General features: G+C 38.7%; 1 protein-coding gene across 7 annotated transcripts in view; it reads right to left on the minus strand.

Moving 5' to 3' along the window:
* Window positions 1-10,520: 10,520 nt before the first annotated feature.
* Window positions 10,521-22,983, minus strand: part of FBXW7 (F-box and WD repeat domain containing 7) — a 177,355-nt gene continuing 164,892 nt past the window's right edge. For all 7 annotated transcript variants that reach the window (XM_070415321.1, XM_070415316.1, XM_070415315.1 and 4 more), the window contains 7 exons: window positions 22,134-22,257; window positions 19,849-19,985; window positions 18,800-18,913; window positions 17,422-17,603; window positions 15,313-15,538; window positions 13,533-13,743; window positions 10,521-12,451 (listed from right to left, as the gene is read on the minus strand). In XM_070415321.1, the coding sequence (XP_070271422.1) occupies window positions 12,183-12,451; window positions 13,533-13,743; window positions 15,313-15,538; window positions 17,422-17,603; window positions 18,800-18,913; window positions 19,849-19,985; window positions 22,134-22,257 (1,263 nt within the window). In that variant the 3' untranslated portion in view covers window positions 10,521-12,182. The remainder of the gene's footprint in view (window positions 12,452-13,532; window positions 13,744-15,312; window positions 15,539-17,421; window positions 17,604-18,799; window positions 18,914-19,848; window positions 19,986-22,133; window positions 22,258-22,983) is intronic.

The following is a 22,983-nucleotide window of genomic DNA, read 5'->3' on the forward strand; positions in this document are numbered from 1 at the left end:
ATTAACCTTAGGAATAGGAGAGTAAACAGCACAATGCAGGGATTTGTTAATTGGTCTTCCCTGCTACTGATATTAGCCCCACGTTGATCTGTTGTTCTTCTCTGTTGATTCATCTTCAGTTTTCTCATTTGGATTTCTTCCGGGTAAGCAAGGGGAAAGAGTGAAGGAAGAGCGTTTTAACAACTTGAGCATATTCTGTGCGTAAGTGATTTTTTTTTTTCTTAGAGGTGGACACAGCTTGGAGGAAGTGACTCTCTTCCCTAGCAGAGTCAGGCCTCTGGAGATCCAAATTTCTGTCCTGTGCACGGATTAGCCCGATTGCGGGTTCCTGATGTGGGAGGCCCCCAACCCGCACCCCAGGCCGTGGAGACATGAAACTGCCAGTAATGCTCATGGGCAGTCATGCTTCCAGGACTGAGTCTCAGTCTAATTTAGTTCTAATTTATGTTCCCCATCACTGTGACTCCTTCGCCGAGTGGGAATGAACAGAAACACTGGGGTGTGTGTGGGCTCAGGCTCTGTGGTTGGAGGGGGTGCAAGGCTTCGGTGAGCACAGGACCACAACCCCTCTCCCAGGAGTTGGAGAGGATGACACTCACCAAAGCAGGAGACCTGGGTTCTGATAGCGGAGGCACTGTCGCAGCCTTTCTCCGTGGGCTGGTGTTCCTCTTCCACATGGCACCCCCGTGCGGGCCCTCAGGCCGATCTCCAGAGCAGCCAGTCGCTACAGAGGAGATTCTTTCCCGGGAGCCCTGGCTACCTGGTTATGAAGCAGACTTGCCTCATTAGCCCTGGATTTCTGCTGGCTGCTTAAAAAAAAAGAAAGAAAATAAATAATTCACGGAGGGTAGTGATACTGCCTGATGTGTCATACATACTTGAGATTCGAGGATCCAGCTTATGAATGGTCACCTATGGCTTCAGGACAGTAAGAATCTGCCCACTTCGACACACCACTGACTTCAATTGACAAGTGATGGTTAAATAGCTCTCAAAAAAGGAAAACTTGTGGGTGGTCCCTCTGGGTGCTTTGAAACCTTCAGGAATCTCTGGGTAAGAGTCTAGATCGCCAACCAGAAAGCCACAGTCACACACACACACACACACACGAATGAATAAATAGCCTGTAGCTACCAAACCCAAACACTACTGGAGAGCTGTGGTTTGGGGGCTTTGTGGCAACCCAGGCTGTGTTTAGAAGGATCAGCCTGTCTGTCTGCCTTTAGACCTTATGACTCAGCCTGAGGGGCTGAACTGAGAGCAGCAAGCCCCGCCCACTTGGCTCCCCAAGCCTGTGGGCCTGAGGCTTACACTGGTTCTGGAGCCTGTAGAGAGCAGCTAGGGCAGATGAAGAATCCACAGCCAACGCCGAGGACTCTGGTGGGCAGGTTTGGAGGGTCCGGAGTAGCTCGCCGGGACCGCGCCCTGCGCAGCTGGCTGCGTATTGATAGGCGCCAGACTAAATCCACCGCACACCTCCCCGGTGTGAAGAAGCCCCTGCCATCAGGGAAATGGCGCACTGGCCCTCAGCATTGCCTTTCACAGACCTTGAATACAGGCACAAAGGAAGTTTCTGCCAACCCATTGCTTCTACTCCCACTGGCCCCACTCTGACCTTTTTGCAATTCTGATCTGGAATTTCAAGGGAAAAATAGAGGTTCCAAAAGAGATATCCTGAACTTCATTTTACAAAAACTTCAATACTTGCTGAAAAGTATTTCCAAGTAGAGAGAACGCGTAAGATACCCGGTGGGAGAATTTGGAAGTAAAACCCAATTTGCTAACTAGCAATAGATGATGGAAAACCATTTCGGGGTGGGGTGGGGTAGGATGGGGTGGGGGGAGAGGGGACTATATCCTGGGGCCTCAGAAGTGGCTAGTCCACTTGATCTAAACTACTGGGGCGACAACTCAGTGTATCCATCACACGCTCTCAAAGCAGAACCTGAAATCCAAAGCTCTGGGTCCTGCTGGTTCCAGACTTTAATGCAAGTTTTCAGCCTGAGACGGAAGGAGAGAGGTAATAATAAAGACCCCTTTAGTAAGAGCTCCTGAGCCAGAGACTCTGTTGAGCATCATCTATTCAGTCCTCCAACAGCCTCACAGGAGGGGATTCTTACAGGGGTCCTTATACAGAAGAAAAAAAAAAGAGAACCCAGGTAACTTGCCTCACACAGCTCCCATCCTAGCCTCCCCTTGGCTCTCGAACGCTCCCGTCCTAGTCTCTCCTCGGCTCTGGAACTCCTCTGGAAGGAGCAGCCCTGTAACCCCATGGACTAGGTGACTCGTGGTGATGAGCAAGGGCAATGCCTTGTAATGGATATTAACTGGAATGAGTCAAGAAATGTCATTATTTCCGAAAAAATGCTATACTGATTATTTTTGGCTTTGCTTTAAACAAAATATATTTTAGCAAAGTAATGCAAAAAAAGTAAAGCATATCAAAATGCAGCACCATCTTCCCCGTCACAAAGGCAGACACATAACTTTTTATCTGATTTTTCTGATGTGTATGCCCTTTCCTTTTATAATATGTATATCCCCTTATTTCTTAGTGTCTTTCATTTTAGACATTAATAGTTGCTAATTATGGTAGATGAGGATTTAACTCTCTTCCCCTGAATACACGTCAGCAACAGCGTTAATCAGTATTTACATTTTTATGGCTACATAAATATGGTTTGCTGCGGGGCTAATAGTGCATTGTACTTCTGTTTCTTTCACACACTATATTGAATTAATAATTACCTCATTTTTATCTGTTGTATAGCTTTTAACATATTGAAACTTAGAAATTTTTTCTAAATGTATCATTTGATGTCCTGAGTACTGAGGAGCTTTTTCTCTAAATGGTCTGTCAGGATGGTGAGATGATGTGTCACTTCCTTTTGTAGTCTTGGGGCCTTTCCCCTGGCCCTCCTCCTCACACCTCACTGGTAGTTCCTGCGTCCAAAGGCCCATCTGTCATCCTAGAACTCCCTTCACCCCTCTCCCATGTTGAAATCCCTATTTTCTGTATACCACGTTTTCCTCTTTCATGTTTATTTCCTTGTTTTATTGGACCACATTTTCCACAAGCTTTAAAAGAAATTTTTATTGAATTTTTGGGGGTGACAATGGTTAATAAAATTCTATAGGTTTCAGGTGTACAATTTTATATCATCTGTATATTGTATTGTGTGTCCACCATCCCAAGTGAAGTCTCTTTCTGTCACTTATCCCCCCTTTACCCTCTTCTACCTCCCCCACTCCCTTTTCCCAATACTATTTGTGTGTCAGAAGTTTTGCTTTTTTGCTTGATGCCTTCACCTTTTTTATTAGCCCTACCCTCCCCCCCCCCCCCCCCCCCCCCGTCGCCTCTGGCAGGTATATGTTTTCTGTATCTATGAATCTGTTCTTATTTTGTTTGTTTGTTTTGTTCATTAAATTCCGCATATAAGTGAAATCATATGATATTTGTCTTTCTCTGACTGGCTTATTTCACTTAGCGTAATACTCTCTAGGTACATCTATGTTTGTCAAAAAGGCAACATTTCCTTCTTTTTAATGGCAGAGTAGTATTCCTTGGTGCAAATGTACCACAGCGTTTTTATCCACTCATCTACTGATAAACTCTTTCTAAAGAAGCTGGTGGGCTGGAAGATTTGGAAGCAGTCCACCAGCTTCCTAAGAAAGAGTTTGTGAGTAGTGTTTAGAGACTTTATATGTCTAGAAATGTCTTTATTCTTCCTCTGACTTGATCAATAATTTGGCCAATAATTTCAATCCTAAATTGAAAATAATCTGCCTGTCGAATTTTGAAGACTTCTTCATTCTAGCTTCTGATGTTGCTGTTGAGAAGTTTAAAGTTCTGATTTTCAATTTTTTAAGGTGATTTTTCTCTCCAGAAGATTTTAGGGCTTCTTTTTAGCCTATCTGCTCCAAAATTTCATAATGATGAATCATGGTATAGATTTTTTTTTTTCATTCATTTATTCGAAGGACATTCAGTGGGCCCTTTCAATCTAGGAATTTTCTCTCCAATTCTATTAAAAAATTTTTTTGTATTAATTTTTGAATAACTTATTTTGTACTATTTTCCTTTTTGAAAGTCCTGTTTAGATATTAGATGTCTTAGACTGATCCTCTAAGTCTTTTATAGTTTCTCTACTAACTTCTATCTCTTCTTTTTACTTTTATTTGATTTCCTTAATTTTTATTTTCTATCAAAAGTTTTTCTTTTTCTCATTAAATTTCTATCACATTTTAGTATCCACGAGGCCTTTTAAAAATTGCATTCTGTCCCTGTATTATAAGATGCGGTATCTGATCTTGTCGAGGTTATTAATTATAGTTCTTTGTCCAAGTTTATTTCATGGATCTCTTAGCTTACTTAGTAGATGTCTTTCTCAGGTGTTTGATGGTTCTTGACTATTTTTTCATACTTAAGATACAAACACTCACAGTCAGCTAGGAGCTCCCTCTGTGTGGTTGGAACTCACTGAATAAGGAGTTCCTACTTGGACAGAGAGGGGAGCCTACAGTTTACTTGGAGGAACCCTCGCTTCTTTGTCCAATGCCAGTATATGGAGACTTTTTCTCCTGGGTTGATCACTTCTCTGGGGAGGAATCCCCTGGTATGTGCCAGCCTGTTGGCACTCTGGGAGGTGAGGGAGAACTGCAGACGGCAACATAATCTCCACTTTCATTTCTGAGTCTTCTCCTGTGGTGTGTACTCAGTTGGGATCACATCCCTTTCAGAGTTCTTGTAAACTGTGTGTGTGTGTGTGTGTGTGCATGCGTGTGTGTGGGGGGGGGTGTTGTAGGGGGGGTTGCATAGGTGGTCCCCTGGCTGCCAGAAGGTAAGAAAGGGAAGTGGGCTCCACTCATGTCATGTGCTCTTACTTTCAACCAGCCCCCCAGTTCTCAGCCCCATGTCTTACCCTTGCCTTCCTAATAAAGGAATTAGCCCACTTCTCATGTGTATCCCCCTCTTCCTGGGCACCTAGGGTGTAGTTTCTCTCATCTACTATCTGGAGACCACTCCACCATCTGCTTCCCTTCATCCAAAGTTGTTGATATCTTTTGTCTATTTGTTTTTTTCTCTCCTGCTCCCCTTTTGGGATTATTATGCCTTTTCAGTTTCTCTACTATTACTTAAGTAGGTCTTTGGGGATAATTTGTCATTTTAATCTGGATTGCATATTACTCTCTAACAGGGGATACTGCTTTTTCTGGGTTCCTGGCACATTGGGAAGGTAGCGTGGCCATTGTGTTTCAGAAGTCCTATAGATCAACTCTTCCAGATTAAGCTTGAATTGATGGCTTGAAAGATAGTCCTCAACTTCTTTACTGTTGGTGGCAGTGATAATACTCAGGACAGAGCACATAACTAGCCAAGCCCTGTACCAGGCGCTGCACATGTTACCTCATCTAACATTCACAACAACTACCTTCTCCTTTACAGGTGATGGAAGAGGTTCAGAAAGAGTGAAAAAAATCTTCCAGAGCCACACAAGAGGCTGAAATGAAATTTGAACACAGCTGTGTTTTTTAATACCGCTACTAATAATAACTGCTAACATTTATGGATGTACTATGTACCAACATAACTTCTGCATGGCCCTGCCTTTCCTCAGAACTGTAAGGGTGCAAAAGCCTGCTCCTCATTTGCCCAAAAGTGATCTCAGAAAAAGAGGGATCTGCATCCAAGGCTTCCATAGTTGTTGTAACCTTTATCATTCTATTTGTACAAGTTTGGGTCTAGTTTTGCTTTTTAAGAGGGTCCTTTATAAGCTTCAGGTCCCCCAAAACCTTACCAGAGTAGCAGGCAGTTTTACTTTTTACCTCTGTACCTTCTTGTGTCCTTGAGGGTTTATTGAAGCTGCTGGAACTCACTCGGCAGAGTTGGATAGCATTCTCACACTGAAAGGAAGGAACCTGGTAGCTGGGGGCTGTATTGTCTTTCGATTGCATTTAATAAGGCATCAGGGTTGGTCAAGTCTTAATGGGCTTCATCAATACACGTTTAAAAGGTCTCACAAAGCCCGGCCAGTGTGGCTCAGTGGTTGAGCTTCAACCTATGAATCAGGAGGTCAGGATTCGATTTCCAGTTGGGGCACATGCCTGGGTTGCAGGCTCGATCCTGAGTGGAGGCAGCCGATCAATGATTCCCTCTCATCATTGATGTTTCTGTCCCTCTTTTCCTCTCCCTTCCTGTCTGAAATCAATTTAAAAATATATATATTTTTAAAAAGATCTCACAAATAACCTTCCTCTGTGGTGAGTAGTGGTCTGTTGTCTCTTCTATAATCTATGAACCTCCTTAAAACAGGGTATATTGGCAATATATTTTTGTGGTCTATTATATTTGAACCTTTGATTTGCAAGAGTGATTTCAACATAATTTTTCTTTTGCAGAGCATGACTGCCAAAGCAAAACAAAACCCAAAGGAAAACAGCCTTCAGAAGTGCTGCCACGATAGATTTTTCCAAAGCAAAGAATGAAACATCAAAATGTCCACTCACTGGTTCCTTGTCCTTAAAAATCTTGGGGAGAATCGGATCATCTGAAATAGAAACTCTGCTATTTTTATACCCAATTGCAAATGGGGACGTGGCCAGCCTTTCCTCTCAGCAATGCGTCTTCTTAGGAACTGGATCTGGAGTATTCATTCTCTACCCTGTGGGGAAAGGTGCATTCTGAGTCCTTTCAGCTTTCGGTGCTGCTCCTTTCCCTGAAGGACCTTTGAAATTACCTTTTGATATTTTGGTCTCCTCCACCTACAAAGAGAAGGTGGCAGGGGGACAAAGTTGGCAAGAACTTCACTCAGTTGGGCCTCACTAGTACTAATAGAGTGGAAAATGAGAGTTGTTGGCTGATGAACAATGCCACGCTCTGCTTGTTTGTAATTCAAATCAGTGACTAAGCACTCTCACTGACAGAGCTGTGTTTCAAGTTAGCTGGCTCTAACTCGAAACCTATCTCCTGGACAGTAGATAGATTTTAATAAGATAGATTTCAGGGGGAAAAAGAGGTCGGCACCCAAGGCTTCAGTAGTTGTTGTCATCTGTATCATTCTAACTGTTCAAGTTTGGAACTAATTTTGTTTTTTTGGACAATAGAAAATGCCAAAATCACAAACTGTGCATCAACTTTCAAATTACTGTATGGTTACTCAAAGCAGGACCCCAAGAACACAGTGTGAACACACACACACCATCTTCAGAGGCCACTCACCTATCATGGAGAAGGCTGAGAGTGTCTCCTCTTGGCCACCAACACCTTCCCTTTCTATGTCCCGTTCCTCTTTTTCATGGATGAAACGGGAAAAGCTTAAGGGAAATGATGTTATGATTCACTGGGAACAAGAGGCTTATTCCCAGGTTCCAATATATCCTTGTATTTGTGTGTGTGTACACATGTTCTCTCTCTCTCTCTCTCTCTCTCTCTCTCTCTCTCTCTCTCACACACACACACACACACACACACACACACAATCTATCTTCAAAATGCAGTAGGCAGGGAACATGAAAACAACCTGCATCAGAAGCGTTTATTCAGATCCTTTCATTGACAGCACCAAACCACTTTCTACCAGTATAACTACAAATGGTGCAAAGAAAACGGGAGGTTCCCCTAGAATTGTTGTAAGGGATGCCCAGGCTGAATCCCTCATTGGCTGAATAATCTGATGGAATATAGGCTACAATCCTGACTTTGGGGGTTAGGGATGACTAACAGAAGGAAACAGAATGAAGAAGAGTGTCTGAGGAAAGGAATCAGAGAAATGCATGAATCTATTCCTGCTCTGCCAAGCTGCTTGTTTCAACGTGGACAGGAAGAAAGCACAGGAGGAGGATGGAGTTGGGCAGGCTCCTTCGAGTATCTTCTCTCCTCTACCCCATCCCTTTGTTCCCATCGTGCAGTGAGTGCAGGGAAAAGTGTGCAGAAAGCAAGGCACCGCCTGGGTCTGGGAGGCTGCCCTTGATCCTGGTTCACCTCAGGGAAAAGCACAGAGGTCTTTTCCTGTTGTTTGATTTAGACTCTTATCAAGGCAGAGAAATAGAAAGGAGACTTTATAACAGACAGGCTCAAAAGAAAACTGCTTAAAAAGCAGTTAACACAAATAATTAAATGTCAATTACTTTTTGAAATTAAACCAATAGGTAGGTTGAAATATTAACTTAACCATTTTGGTATGCAGTTGCTGTTGCAAATTAATGAGATAGCTGTGGTTATTGAGTCTCAGTAAGAGAATGTCAAAGTGTCGAAATTAAAACACTTCCAATGAGATGGGGGGGGGGAGATAGATAGAGATAGAGAGAAAGAGAGTGAGAGAGAGAGAGAGAGAGAGAGAGAGAGAGACTCTCTTTGCTCAATTCAACAGGTATTCACTGAGCACTTGCTTCGGGCTTTTATGGGTTACCTTTGTGACCCACTTTTAGCTTTAGTTTCAGGCAATGTCTGATCTTTGGCAACTTGTGACATCTAAATGTGGAGACAGCTTATATTCTGATACGAAGATTTAAAAATTCAGTTATAGAAGGTGGTGAATATCTTCATTAAGGAGGCCACAAAGCAGAGTTCCCTTCGTGACCTTTCTTAGTATAATGACAATAATTTCTTTAGAATGAGGTTAACATTTTCTCTTTTGGAAACAATAATAAAGATTATTCATTTGTGAATAAAAAAAATGAACACCTAAGTATGTACAAAATCGCCATTAGGTGCTCCATACCAGTCTACCTCACAAGGTTTTGGTAAGAGTCAAATTAGATATTTATGTGACTTTACTCTAAAAAATATAAATTGCTACATATAGAAATGCTATTTTTATTACATTCCTGGATGAGTCATGAACACGTTCAATTGTTCCCAGATACAGAAGTTACAATTATCTGGGTCAATTTTCCTAAAGTTCTAATAGTAGCTACCATTTATTGAACTCTAATACCATATGTGTGCTATATACTTTGCAATATTTCATTTAATCCCTACAGTAACCTTAGAAGGGGGCACTCTATATTCTAGATGATGAAATGTGAGGTCAAAAAAAAATCTGATGAAGGTCCCATAACTAGAAAGTAGTATTAGAAGAAGTGAAATTTGAATTCAGGCCTATTTGTCTGCAAGCCTGTGAATTAATTGTATTCTATAACGCTGATGTTTTTCTTCGATTATATTAATGAAGCCACATTTATGTTATGAAACACCAAGTCATTTCAAGACTACCAAATAGAATTACATCTTCTTCTTGACCATTCAAGAGTAGTCAGTGTTTACCCTAGAGTGAGCAGGGCTGCTGGCCCCTGCACTTCATGGCCTCATAGGATTTTTGCCGCAGTTTTTTGGTCTTTCCCTTTAACTTTCACTCCTCCTTGATATCCTAGTGCTTGTAATGTGCTGTGAACTAATAAGCCAAATAACCAACCGCACTGGAAAGGTATCAAAGGCAGTGGCTCTTGAAGTTGTGTCCATAACTCACCTGGTGAGCTAGTCTCCATGTAGAGACGTGGGTCCCATTCCTAGATGTCGTGACTTAGTAGTTTTGGGAAAGTGAGGCCCTATGAGTAAAGAACACATGCTTTGTGAGAAATTTATTCATTAAGAAGCATCCATTTTGTGGATTTTCATCTATGGCTTGGCTAGCTGAGATTACTGGAGGTTTTATATTTATATATACACACATATAGTCACATATATGCATATATGGGGAAGAGAGAACCTGCTATTTAGAGTCTACATCATTTGAATAGCTGACTTCATTTTTTTCATTTATATTAGATGTACCACATAAAATGGTAGCAGAAGAGCCTGAAAGTACCACAACCTTGCTTTGGTCAAAATTCTAAATGTTTCTTCTTAAAGTCCAGGGCTCTACTAGTTATCTGACTTCCAACAAGTCACCTAACCAGTCTGAGCTGCAGTTGCACCCTCATTGTTACAAAGAAGACAACAGTACAGCAGGTGCTCCTATAACGTCACTTTGCTCAATGTTGTTTTGTTTTAATGTTGACAGATGCCATAGGAACTTAACTCATTTATATCAATTAATCTGCAGTAAAAGTGGTTTCCTGGTATGTCATTTTGCTTCAAGTTGCAGAACCTATGGACGTTGTTAAGTGAGGACTTACGGTACCTACTTCGCAGGGTGGTGGGAGCCCCACAGATCATGCACAGAAAGTTCCTGGTGCTTGTAATATGCTGTGACCACGTTTGCAAGATGTGGTCAAATTCTTAAAATGAAATTTCAGTTATAATGGTCACAAGTTTTGTGATTTTTGCCCCTTAGTTATATATCCCAAGGTAATACAGAGACGAACCCAATGGAGCATCCTGTGGAGTGTAAGGAGAGGAAGAAAACCTGCACTCACAGCACATCCCTCTTACTTTAGTATCACATGGGCCGGAAAGCATTGATTTCTAAGTCACACTAGGGAACGCAAAGAAACCAACGCTTTGCTCTTTTAATTATTAGAGACAAACCCTAAGTATTTATAATGAAGTATTATGACCCCAGGGGAAAAAACAGGCATACTAACATGAAAAAACACATTTTATTGCACTTAAGTTATAAGAAAATAAAATTTCTAAGTGAATCAAACCATAGACACAATCCCTTTAAAGGTTGTTTTCCTCCATCATGTCAGGTTGTTACATAACTAAAATTAACCAACTTGAATCTGATTGTTTTAAATCAGACTATAAATAAAACAAACAAAAAATAAACAGGAGGAGGAAAAAAAAGATCGCCTAGGATACAGTGTTAAACCACTTTCACAGTTCAGCTTGAGTTGTGGCTCTTGGAGAATGAGGCAAATCATTTGACTTTTTCATTCATCTCGTTCGTTTGCATGTGACGCCTTTACTACAAAAACGGAATCGTTTCTGCTTTGTCAGTTCCTCAGAGCAATAAAACTGTAACAGTTGTTTCCCCAAATACTGTAAAACACTAAGACTGACCAGCAACTTTATTTTACTTTTGTGTTTTATATATTTTTAAAATATCTTGTCAGTTTTATTATGTACGTTCATCCATTCACCACAGCCCTCAAAAAGAAAAGTTTCTCCACAGAACAGGCAGCAACAGCTCCGTTCCAAGGAATGTGTTTTAATTTTTGCCCAGATAAAAGAAAATAAGCTTTGCACACACTCTCAATTCTTTACTTGCAGGCAAACTTCACTCTTTATTATCTGAAACTCTCCCATTCTCAGCCTCTTAGAGGCATAGATGGTTCAAGTTTCAGTGGCAAAAAAGTCTTTTTTTTTTTTCTGTAACCAAACTAGAGCAAATTTGGAATTCAGTCTGGGACTAAAACGTCACAGCAGAAAAAAAATAAAAAAAAATAATTTGCTTTTTTCTTTCTTTCATTTAGCAGCATAAATAAGTTTGGCCACTGGGAGTACAGTACAGGGGTGGGACAACAATCCCATATTTGAAGACCTACTTCTAGCACCAGCATCAAGAATTAAATCCATCTCTCAGGACTCACAGAACCCAGGACAACTTGCCACCTTTGAGCAACATATGCACTGAAGAGTGTATGTGGAAGCGACAGTGAATAGATTAACAGAGGCTAATACTGTGATTGATTGACATTGGCAATGGTTGGCAAAAAAAAAAAAAAAAAAAAGCTTTTCATGATAACTGTACAAAAACAATTCACAGTAATATATATTTTTAGCTTTTCCACTCCAGAAAAATGACTTTTGTTGCAGATGCTCTCTGATTAGAAAGTCAACCATACTTATTTTGATGTTATTGCAGCTCCTTTCTAAGAGCTCCTTTCTAAGGTCTCAGTGGTAAGAGAACAGACGCGCAGAATCTGTGATGATGTTTCAGCATTAACACTGCCCGGTGACCACTGGAGAAGAAAATAAAGAAAACAATTGCACCTGGTTTGATTTAGAAAGTCTCATTTTGCAAAGCTGCCCTCAGTCAAAAGTGAAGCCTTTGTATGTGATGAGACAGCGGACGCCTCTCTTGTCAGTTACGGTTTGTCATCTCTTCCTCTTTTCCTTCTTAGTCTGTAGGTCTTTTCATTCTGTTGCCCCAAGCCAACATCCTGCACCACTGAGAACAGGGATATTTTTCTTTTTCTTTTCTTTTTTTTTCCTTTTTCTTTTTTTTCTTTTTGCAGGGGGGAAGGGCAGGGGGTATATCGTCTACACATTTGGACAAATTCATCTTTTCTGCTTTTCACTTCATGTCCACATCAAAGTCCAGCACCAGCAGCTTGGTTTCTTCAGTTCCATTCCGACTCCCAACAGCACACACCAGCTTTGTGTTCGAGGCTCTGATCCGCCACACAACTCCCCCACTCCCCCCACTCTCCAATGTGACTAGGTTTCGAATAAATTCACCCGTTTTCAAGTCCCACAGTTTTACAGTCCCATCATCTGAGCTGGTAATTACAAAGTTCTTGTTGAACTGTAAACAGGTCACAGCACTCTGATGCTTGTTGGGACCTAGGCAAAACCAAAGGGATTTGATTACTGGTTAGAACTCATGGCTACGAGTTAGTTACCTTGTACTTTTGTAGGCTTCTACATTAGAACATACAGTACACGGAATATTTAAAACGCTGCAAATTTAGAAACTGTGCTCTGAGTATTTTAGGATCAGCAGGGATATAAGAAAATCTGGTAGGTGTTTGTAACTGAAATGTTAATGTTCAAGAGTTCTGTCTTCCAAGAAGCTTGGTTAGCTACCAGCACACATTTGCTTTCTGGCTGCAGAAATGAGAACTCTTCTTAGTGATGGCAGAGATAGCCCAGCTTCATGGACTCTGTGATGGATATGAGCCTAAGAGATCTACTGCCCTACTGCTCTGAACTGGCCAGTCAAGGGCAAAGCCTGAATGCACACTATTCCAAAACTCTGAGAAAGAGACAAAACCAATGAGTAAAAAGCTGCAATATGGCCGGCCCACCAGATGGCCTCACTGAAAAAAACAAACAAACAAAAAAACACTTTCTAAGGGCTGTGACCAATACAAAGAAGTTAATCATGATGTAAGATTACACTGTTGTGCCTCATTTAATAATGGTGGCTTTCATTTTTCTTTCTCTAGTTGAGTGGGCACTATCATTCCTTCCCGTTCTGGTTAAGCAGATGGCTAAAGGTTAAGTTGAGACCAAAGCAATTTTCTATCAGATTAGAGAGCTCCCCACCCCCAGCAAGACAGTTCTTTAATTTTAGATTGGACTACAAGTTCAAAATGAAATGATCACTGAAATAATAAAATGAACATGTTGCTTCTGTGATACAGCCAAGGTTGGATAGAGTTGACTGTACATGCAGGAGGTGGTTAAATAATTTTATATCAACACCACAATTTACATCTTATATTAAACACACAATTTAACACACTTTCTCAAGGTAGCCTAGTTTTGTCAAGAGTGGAAATGCTCATAAGCTTATCCAAAATAAGCATTTTCATTTTGTATGAAGTTAACTCTTTTTGTGACACAAAAGCTCCATATTTCTCTTTTGACTAACAATCTAATTTTTAACAAACACAACTAAAAGGGGGTAGCCAATACTTACCCTGCAATGTTTGTAAACACTGTCCCGTTTTGATATCCCAGATTTTAACTGTAGAGTCTGCATTCCCAGAGACAAGAATGTTGTCTTTGAGCTCCATTCCACTCGTTAACGACTGGTGTCCTGTTAACGTGTGGATGCAATTCCCTGTCTCCACATCCCACACTCGGATTGATGTGTCAAGAGATCCACTCACCACATGGATGCCATCAAACTACAACAAACACAGTGTATTAGACCAGACGTGTGGATATTCTTGACATTATTTATTGACCTTAATCTTAATGGGGAGGGGATGAGGCCAAGGAGAACAAGTAATGCCTAGGACAAATGAGGTACTAGGATAAACTGTATGTAATCAAGCAACTCTACAGTGCACGTTCTCAGAAGCTCTCATCCGAAAGATGCAGAAACAATTAAAAAGAAAACACAACACCTAAAATGAACACATTACTTCCAGATCATCTGGCTACATACAGTAGCCACATACTATGGACAATTTAACAAGGACTACCATTCAAGTTTTATTTCCCTATAGGAAGTTAAAGTATTGATAAAGGGTGATAAAGGGTGTGCCTATCAACATCTATGGCAGGAAAAGGGCTACAGATAACTTTCATGATGTTTGAAAGATACCATAGTTCCACTAAAAATTGTATGTAAAATAAAAATTTCATTTACAATAACCTAAATGCTAATTAGAAAATGTGCCAATAGTTAGTTAAATCTGGGATTAGAAGAGATGGCACTTTTATAATAAAAGCAAGCTACACAGCACTTTTTCTGCTTCCCAGTTATACCCAAAGTCACTAAGTTATTTATTAATTCCCAGATCTATAAAATGTTGCTACCTCTTTTCTAAATCTAATGGTTTATTTAAATAAGACTATTATATTCATTAAGGTTCTGAGTATATCACAAAACATAAAAACAGTTGCAGCCAATTCTCCCTCCTCCAAATTAATAACCTTTTCTAAGCTAACAAACATCTTTATTATCTGTTGATATCTCGTGGCATGGTTAGTATTCCATCAATTAAGAAACAAATACCCCCAAAACAGGTCTGTCAGCACTGGGACTATGTACTAATTTGCTGATCACTAATGGACAATAACTGTTAAATGAACTATATAAGTAATTGGAATTTTTTTTGAATGAAATGCTGTCTTTCAGAAAATAAAATAAGACCCATTTTCTAAACTTGCTATTAATTTATTTACCCAAAAATATGGCAATCTATCCAAGGACATCAGGTTCAAATGTACACAAAAAAACTAGTCAAATTTATTTCTTTATGACTGAGAATCAGCCCCGCGAAAGTAGAGTTGTATGCAGGAAGGCTCCACTTTTCCTCTGAATGGGGATGGAATCACAATTACATGGTCCATCAACCTTCAGCTATCAAGGAAAAGGGGGCAGCTTTTGGCCAAATTAATCCTCTGCTAAGGAGTTTATTAAAATCTGGGTTATTCTCCTATGAGACTATCTACCCATTAATTAATATAGCAAAAAGCTTAGGGCTCCAAAATCCCAGGTTCCAAGACAAATATTTATATTTTAGAGGGGAAATGGATCACAGAAAAACTAAAACAAATCATATAAATAATTTCAAGATTTATGGGTTTTTTTGTGCTAATTTTAAACTATATGTAAACAACAGGTAATCTGATTAGTCTTTTTTGGACTGCATTTGATCAACAATTTGACAGTGGTTATCTGAGTAAAACTATCTTGTGATTCACCAGTAGAGCATCTAAGGGGTAGGGGAGATATGATCTCTTACCTGTAATGAATAGACTCTATTAGTATGCCCCTGCAACGTGTGTAGACAGGTCTCAGTCTCTGGATCCCACACCTTCACCATAAAATCATATGCTCCACTAACAACCCTCCTGCCATCATATTGAACACAGCGAACCGCTGCTACGTGACCCATCAATACATGTAAACACTGGCCTGTCTCAATATCCCAAACCCTAAGAGTGGCATCTCGAGAACCGCTAACAACTCTGTAGGAAGGAAAACAGAAAAAAAAAAAAGTATTACAATGTTTAATAATATGAAAAAGCATTATATATAAAGTCAGCGATTATTAAACCTTTTCTTTCTTTTGTTAAGTAGGAACATCTATTTAAAAAAAACGAAACTCCTATGTAAAAACCCAGATATATAAACATATGCAAGTTGAGTTACTCTGATTGGGATGGGAAGTTGAGGAGCCTAGACTTGGCCTGTTTGGTTCCGCACCTGTGAGAGATCGAGAAGCTCCTTGGAGTTCTGTGGAACAGTCTGAAAACTACTGTACTGTATTTTAAAAGATATGTGTGCTTTACAACCTACATACTGGTAAAATGAGCCAGTTTTAGACATGTTCTCAAAGGCTGCATATGTTTATAAGTATTCAACAGCTATATAAGGCATTATGATATACAGATTTTAGAAGACACATATGTTGAGGCAACATAAATTCCTTCAAAATTTGGCCCAACATTATTGAAGTTACACTCTTCTGAAGACCAGAGTGATACAAATACTGCAACCATCTCTGGATTACAAAAGAGAGCTGAAAACACAAGGCATCTTTATGTCATTCCTGAGAGATAATGAAAGGCCATAGTTTCCACATTTGGAAGAGTAGAAAGTGGAATCATTGAGAGATTTAAGTCAGAACTAATGGAAACTGAAAGGCAAGGTCTCTTCATACCAATTCCCCAAATTTTAATAGTAGAGTACACTGTTCAAAGTAGACTCAAACTACAATAGAAAAGATACTTTTTCTTCACATATTAGCAATCTAGTGTGAAATGTGCTTAATGCCATGGTTCTTTTTTTAAAAAATATATTTTATTGATTTTTTACAGAGAGGAAGGGAGAGGGATAGAGAGTTAGAAACATCGATGAGAGAGAAACATCGATCAGCTGCCTCCTGCACACCCCCTACCGGGGATGTGCCCGCAACCAAGGTACATGCCCTTGACCAGAATTGAACCCGGGACCCTTCAGTCTGCAGGCCGACGCTCTATCCACTAAGCCAAACCGGTTAGGGCTGCTATGGTTCTTAATAAAGAAGATGCTTTGGGCAGAGTTAAAGGTAAAGACTGGAATAGAGTCACTAGAAGGACCTTTCATAAACACCTGTTCTGACAAATGGAGTAGAAATCACATTTGTTTAATGGGGTTACCATGAAGATATGCCAATAGAAGACAGAAAGGACTTTAAATAGGAGGGCTTTGTAGGAGGAGATAAACCAACAGCAAAGGCACTGAGGGAAAAAAAGGAAGCAGTCTGATTTGCTGAAACCATTTTGAAAACTGGATTGAGGATTATGTCCTTAATTTGGTAGACAACAGAGGACCAGGTCTGAAAGCTGTGTCAATAGTTCAGGTGATAGGTAATGAGAGAATTAATTAAAAACCGCAGGCCTTTGCTTTTGCCTAGATATAGGGAATATGATGGTGTGGGGGTAGGATGGATACATAATTAAAAAGACTTGGAGTCTTGAAGCTTGAATAGCTGAATCTGTCCCACTAGCAGAAATATAAGAGAAAAAATAAAAAATGATTTTTTAAAGATGATGAGTCATCAAAGATGAGTCATAAATAGAGATGTTATTCAAGATTAGAGAGTAGAAAGTTTCAAGGAGGAAGCCAACAACACTAATAAATGAAGAAGGAAATGTAAAGATAACCCTCCAATTGTAAGCCAATACACTACTGCTTTCTTAGTACAGAAACATCCAAAATCTAATCATTGAAGTCTAATTTAAGAGCACATTATCGCTACCTTTTTATTAAACAGTTTAAGTATTACATAACATGAACTCTACACAAAAGGCTCCAAATTCACAAGTGACAGAAGAGAATTCCCAACCACAATGGACTTTTCCCTTACCTTTTTTCATGGAGATGCATACAACGGACAGTGGAAGTATGCCCGTATAAGGTGTGTATACATTCTCCAGTCTCAGCATTCCACACTTTGAGAGTCCGATCTGTGGATCCACTAATGATGATATTGTCTCTCATCTGTGATGACCACACTCCACCTGTGTGTCCCACTAATGTCCTCAGACACTGGAAAAACACTTAAGATGATTACTTTCAGGTAGAAAGAAAAATGATTTAAGTAACATTTTTGTAGCTCATTAAAATTTGGAGTAAAGTTATATTATCTCAATTGGATTATTTGGCATATCAGAAAGTTTTTCACATCAATCTAACATGACCCCATTGCTATTTATTGCTTTGTTTACGCAGTAGCACTACATATTATACACGTACACACAACTGAGGAACAAGTATATAGAAAGTAAACAGTTATCATTAGAGCATGAAAGCTCCAGCCTGGCCTCTTTGATGAAATAATACTAAAATTGCAACTTGGTTTTGTTCATGGGGGTGGATTCAATGAAAGAATGCCGATGGTGTTGGGTGTGGCTACATACCACATTCCATCTCAATCTGCCACAAGGCAGTAGTTAGGAGCCAGGTAAGGTACTTCTAGACAAGTAAAGACAGACATTAAAGCCCTGAAGTCAATCCAAAACTAACATTAAACTATGGAAATATGAAACTACTTTAAAAAAATTTAACAACTAACTTGGAATATTTAGAAGACTCTTGCCCAAGAAATAACATGTGATAAGACATTTTAGAAGACAGATTTTTGTCCCCACGCTTTCTTCCATTATTTTTAGGTGGTCAGTTCATGAAAATATTCTCCATTGGACAGATAAATATAAGTACTCACTAGAGAACCATTAAAATACAATATTGTTTAAATGAAATTGATTGCTTGGACCGCTTTTTTCTTCAAACTCCTATTTAATACTTAGTCTGCTTACCTTCCACCTCACAGGGTTTAAGATAAGTCTAAATTAACATGATTTATGTAACTGCTAAACTGTAAGTAGGAAAAACAAATATCTCTTAATCATAGTTTTAGAAAAGATTAAAAAGGAAAAAGATATAATTTAGATAGTTAAAAAGGTAGGAAAAAATAAGACAAGAAAACGATAAAGCACATCCATAAAATCTTAATAGGTATATCACAGAGACAAACTATTTAAATAAAGAAGACACTAACAACGTTCCTATCATGAGAAACATCATCTTCACACCAGGGGAGAAGCTAAATTAGAAGGTCTGATATTTGCTATCAAAATAAGCTAGAGACAAAAATGAGTTCTTGTTTTCCTTTCACCGGCTGATCTTTGCAAAGATATACACAAAACAATGACTTTGTGAAGTGCAGAGAGAAGTAAACTTACTTTGCCTGTGACTGCTGACCAAACTTTTAAAGTGTTGTCATCAGAACCACTAACTATTCGGTTACCACAAAACTGTAAGCATGTAATCACATGATCATCATGTCCTTTCAGCACCTACGAGGTAGATGTACAAGTTAGAAATGTTACCAAATTATGTCTTTTAAAATACTGGGGAAAAGAAAAAATGAAGCCATAAATAGGAACAGTAATCTGTAGTCTATTTCTAGAATTAAAGTTTACATGAAATATGAAGCATCATCATCCCTCATTGATGAATCAAGTATTAAACATTTTATTGTTTCCATATCCTATTATTTATACTTGAAACATCCACTGTTAAAATTTTACTGGGTCAAGATCTCATAAAAATGGTTCAAACACAAATGTATTTTATAGTCATCTATTTTATCTGTTCAAACCAAAAGGATATGCATCTAAGTTTTACAATTTGACACACAAAAACAAAAGCACCTATTAACTAGGAAGACAAGAACAATAATCATCAACTTTTTAACTTAAAACAAAAAAAGCCCGTCATAATGTATGCATAGGAATAGAACAGTATCTTCCCAAATTGTTTTTTTCCAGTTATAAAACTATATCTAAGAATTTTAAGCATTTTTGCTATTCTTTATATACTTGAAATGTTATAAGATAAAAAGTCAGAATAGTTAAATTTAAAAAATAAAACACACAAAAGCCACCAAACCAAAACATGGGCACTCCTCAAAAATCATATTCAGATTATATGGTCAGAGAGGGAGCAAATTCTTAGGTAGAATGTATATGACACAAAATTCAACAGGATACACAGAAAATTTTTCATTTACATAAGAACCAAATACCAATCAACTCATCTTTTATTCAAGACAATGAGTTGTCAGACTAGAGAGATTCACAATAGAAGGATATTGTCAGTTATGCTTACAGTTATTTTAAAATATATTGTTTTCTTTGTTTCTGGAAATAGGTGTCAAGTTGTAAAACACAGTAGGTATTAACACTGATGAATGGATCCTGTCACACTGTGCACGAACGAGTTCAGTTACCTTAGGAGATCTGAGTTCTCCTCGCCGCCAGTTAGTATCAATTCTATGCTGCCTGATGTACGCGCTTTTCCATGGACTGTGTATGAAACCTGGTTTTATTACTTTTCTTCTCTTGATGTGCAATGGTTCATCAATACCTAGTTTTAAAGAGTTAAAGAGTATCATTGCCTTCAACAATAATAAATATTACACATTTTATAATGTACCTCATTCTCCCCTATGCTGAGAACCACCGAAATGCAGGCACTGTCTAATTTCTAACACTGTTTTACAAAACAAAATAATGTAAAGTTTATCTTTTGTATGGTGCACTTTTATATTACCAATTTCATTTCTTTCTCAAAATGATTCTATGAAATGTTGGTGAGGAAGTGCAGAAATTGGAACCTTTATGCAATGCTTGTGGGAATATAAAATGGTGTGGCTGCTATGGAAAATAGTATGGTGGTTCCTCAAAAACACTAAACATAGAATGACCATATGATCCAGCAATTCCCCTTCTGGATATACACCCAAAAGAAGTGGAAACAGGGATTTGAACAGATATTTGTACACCCATGTTCATAACAGCATTATTCCTAATAGCCAAAAAGGAGAAGCAACCCAAGTGTACACTGATGGATAAATGAATAAAGAAAATGTGCTGTGTACACACACACACACACACACACACACAATGGGGTATTATTCAATCTTAAAAAAATTCTAACATGCTACCACATGGATGAACTTGAAGACATTATGCTAAGTGAAATAAGCCAGTCACAAAAAGACAAATGCCATATGGCTGTATTTATACAAGGTACCTAGTGAAATCAAATTAACAGAGACAGCAAGTAGAATGGTGGCTGCCAGGGCTGCAGGGAGGAGGAACAGGGAGTTATTGTTATACTAGAGGCCCGATGCACGAAATTCGTGCAGGAGGAGGCCTTCCTTCCCCTGGCTGCTGGCAGGCACCCGGGACCCGGGCTTCCCTCGCAGCCTCAGCTTCATCTGGAAGGCTGTCTGGAAGGACGTCTGGTCTAATTAGCATATTACACTTTTATTATTATAGATGGGTATGGAGTTTCAGCTGGGGAAGATAGAAAAGTTCTGAAGATGGATGTTGGTAATGGTTGTTCAATGTGAATGCACTTAATGCCCTTGAATTGTACATTTAAAAATGGTTAAAATTTTATGCAAATGTTAACAATTTTTTAAATTATTTATTGAGTTGAGAGAGAAAAACACCGATTTGTTGTTCCACTTATTTATACATTCATCAGTTGCTTCCTGTATGTTCCCTGACCAGAGATGGAACCCAAAACCTTAGTGTATTGAGACGATGCTCTAACCAATTAAGCTACCTGACCAGGGTGTCATTTTTTTTTTTTTTTTTTTTTTTGGTCATTAAAATAATGATTCTATGAGAGAAGGAAAGGGAGAGATAATTAATCCCACTTTATGTATATAGACACCTGAGAAGAGATGAGTCCAAGGCACCGACAGGGCAAAGGCAGGACTGAAAACCAAGGACCCTGGATCTTCACCTCCAAGCTTCCCTAACCATCAGTGCTCCCCATTCCACTATAACCTCCAAGAAGGGGAGAAGAGCTTATGGAGTATCTGTCTCGTGCTCTAAGATTCTTTCTCAAAAATGTTGCTTGTCAGAGGTAAATATTTTTACATATTTGTTAAAAATATTATTTTTCTAGAAGACTGCTGGAAAAAAAGGTTCTTTCTTTAATTAATGTGGATGATACCTACTTCTCTACTAAGAAAGAAGTTCCTTTTTAACAGGTTTCAATATTATAAGCTCCATGGTGGGAGGAAAATGGGAGTTTATTACTCTATCTCCAGCATTTAAGAATGCCCAATTCATAAGAGGTGCCCAAAAAATATTTGTGGAGGAACAAAGAGAATATGGAATATTTGAGTATTTAATTGCTAATATATCTTTGGATTTCCTTTAAGTCATCTCCATCTTGACTTCTTCATTGTTTATTAATTCTCCCAGAGATTGAGACGCATATCAGATACACTTGCTATGAGTTAAAGTGTTCTTTAAAGGGATTAGCTGCAAGATTTGGCTCATTTGAACGTGTGGAATAACCTGTGGATTTTATGTAAGTTAGGTGCATGCAGATGAGCACTCATTTCTGACTCTCTGATAGGCTGCCAAAAGTTCTTTTTTTCCATTTACCCACCACGTTATTCTACTTGCACATAAAACTTGTGTTTTTCTATTTGTTTTCAGAATCACTTTGTTTTTTCAGAGTTCGAACATTTCCCTATGGGAACCTTACCCTCTTCTTTGCATTTCTCTCTCCAGAGAAGGTTGTCTTCAGCCAAAATTCTCCAGTAGCGACATGTCTGAGCCGCTTGTAGCAGGTCTTTGGGTTCCAGGAATGAAAGCACATAAAGTGCCAGCTATGAAAAGAAAAAGCATAGTATATCCATATTTTTACATATATAAAAATAATATGTATTCTCTATGGGGAAAGCACTTATCGATAAATGTAATACAACTCTACATTCTAATTTCTAAAATTATAAAAGGCAGTATCTTCTAATATTATATCTTAACAAATATATACAAGATTTAAAAAACCCACTCAATTGGCTCTTATGAACTTCACTCCATTAACTCCTCATCTCTTCAAGGAATAATTATTAAACCTCCAGCCTCTGCTCTTGCCTTTGCTGAGTCTCGCAACTCAAGAATTTTATCTACCACCTACCTACCTATTTTACTTTTATTAATTATTTAAATTTTGTCTTCTCTCTCCCCCCAGTACAATGTAAATTCATCCAAGACAGGATACAAGGTAAGATATAAAATTTCATTATATTCTGCATGGTATGATTTTAGATCACTTCTGATAGATACAGTTAATAGTTCTTTATCACATCAAAGTGTTTATTAGCACAATGATGAACTTTTCACACATTTCCACCCTTTACTATAAGTGACAAAAGGGGACAATTACCAAACTTCTCCATAGACATACAAAAGTAATTGGGTGCTAATTACTTGACATTGCTTAAGGGGATTTTCTTGATGGGCCAGCTCTTTCTTGATTTAAAAATTTTATTTCCAATACTTGCAAATCATCAATTTTTTTTTCATTGTGTAAAGTCATTTAAAATAAATAA

Source organism: Myotis yumanensis, unplaced genomic scaffold (genome assembly GCF_028538775.1).
Source record: "Myotis yumanensis isolate MYYU_CA2020_CCGP unplaced genomic scaffold, mMyoYum1.0.hap1 SCAF_5, whole genome shotgun sequence".
Taxonomy (NCBI): Eukaryota; Metazoa; Chordata; class Mammalia; order Chiroptera; family Vespertilionidae; genus Myotis; species Myotis yumanensis.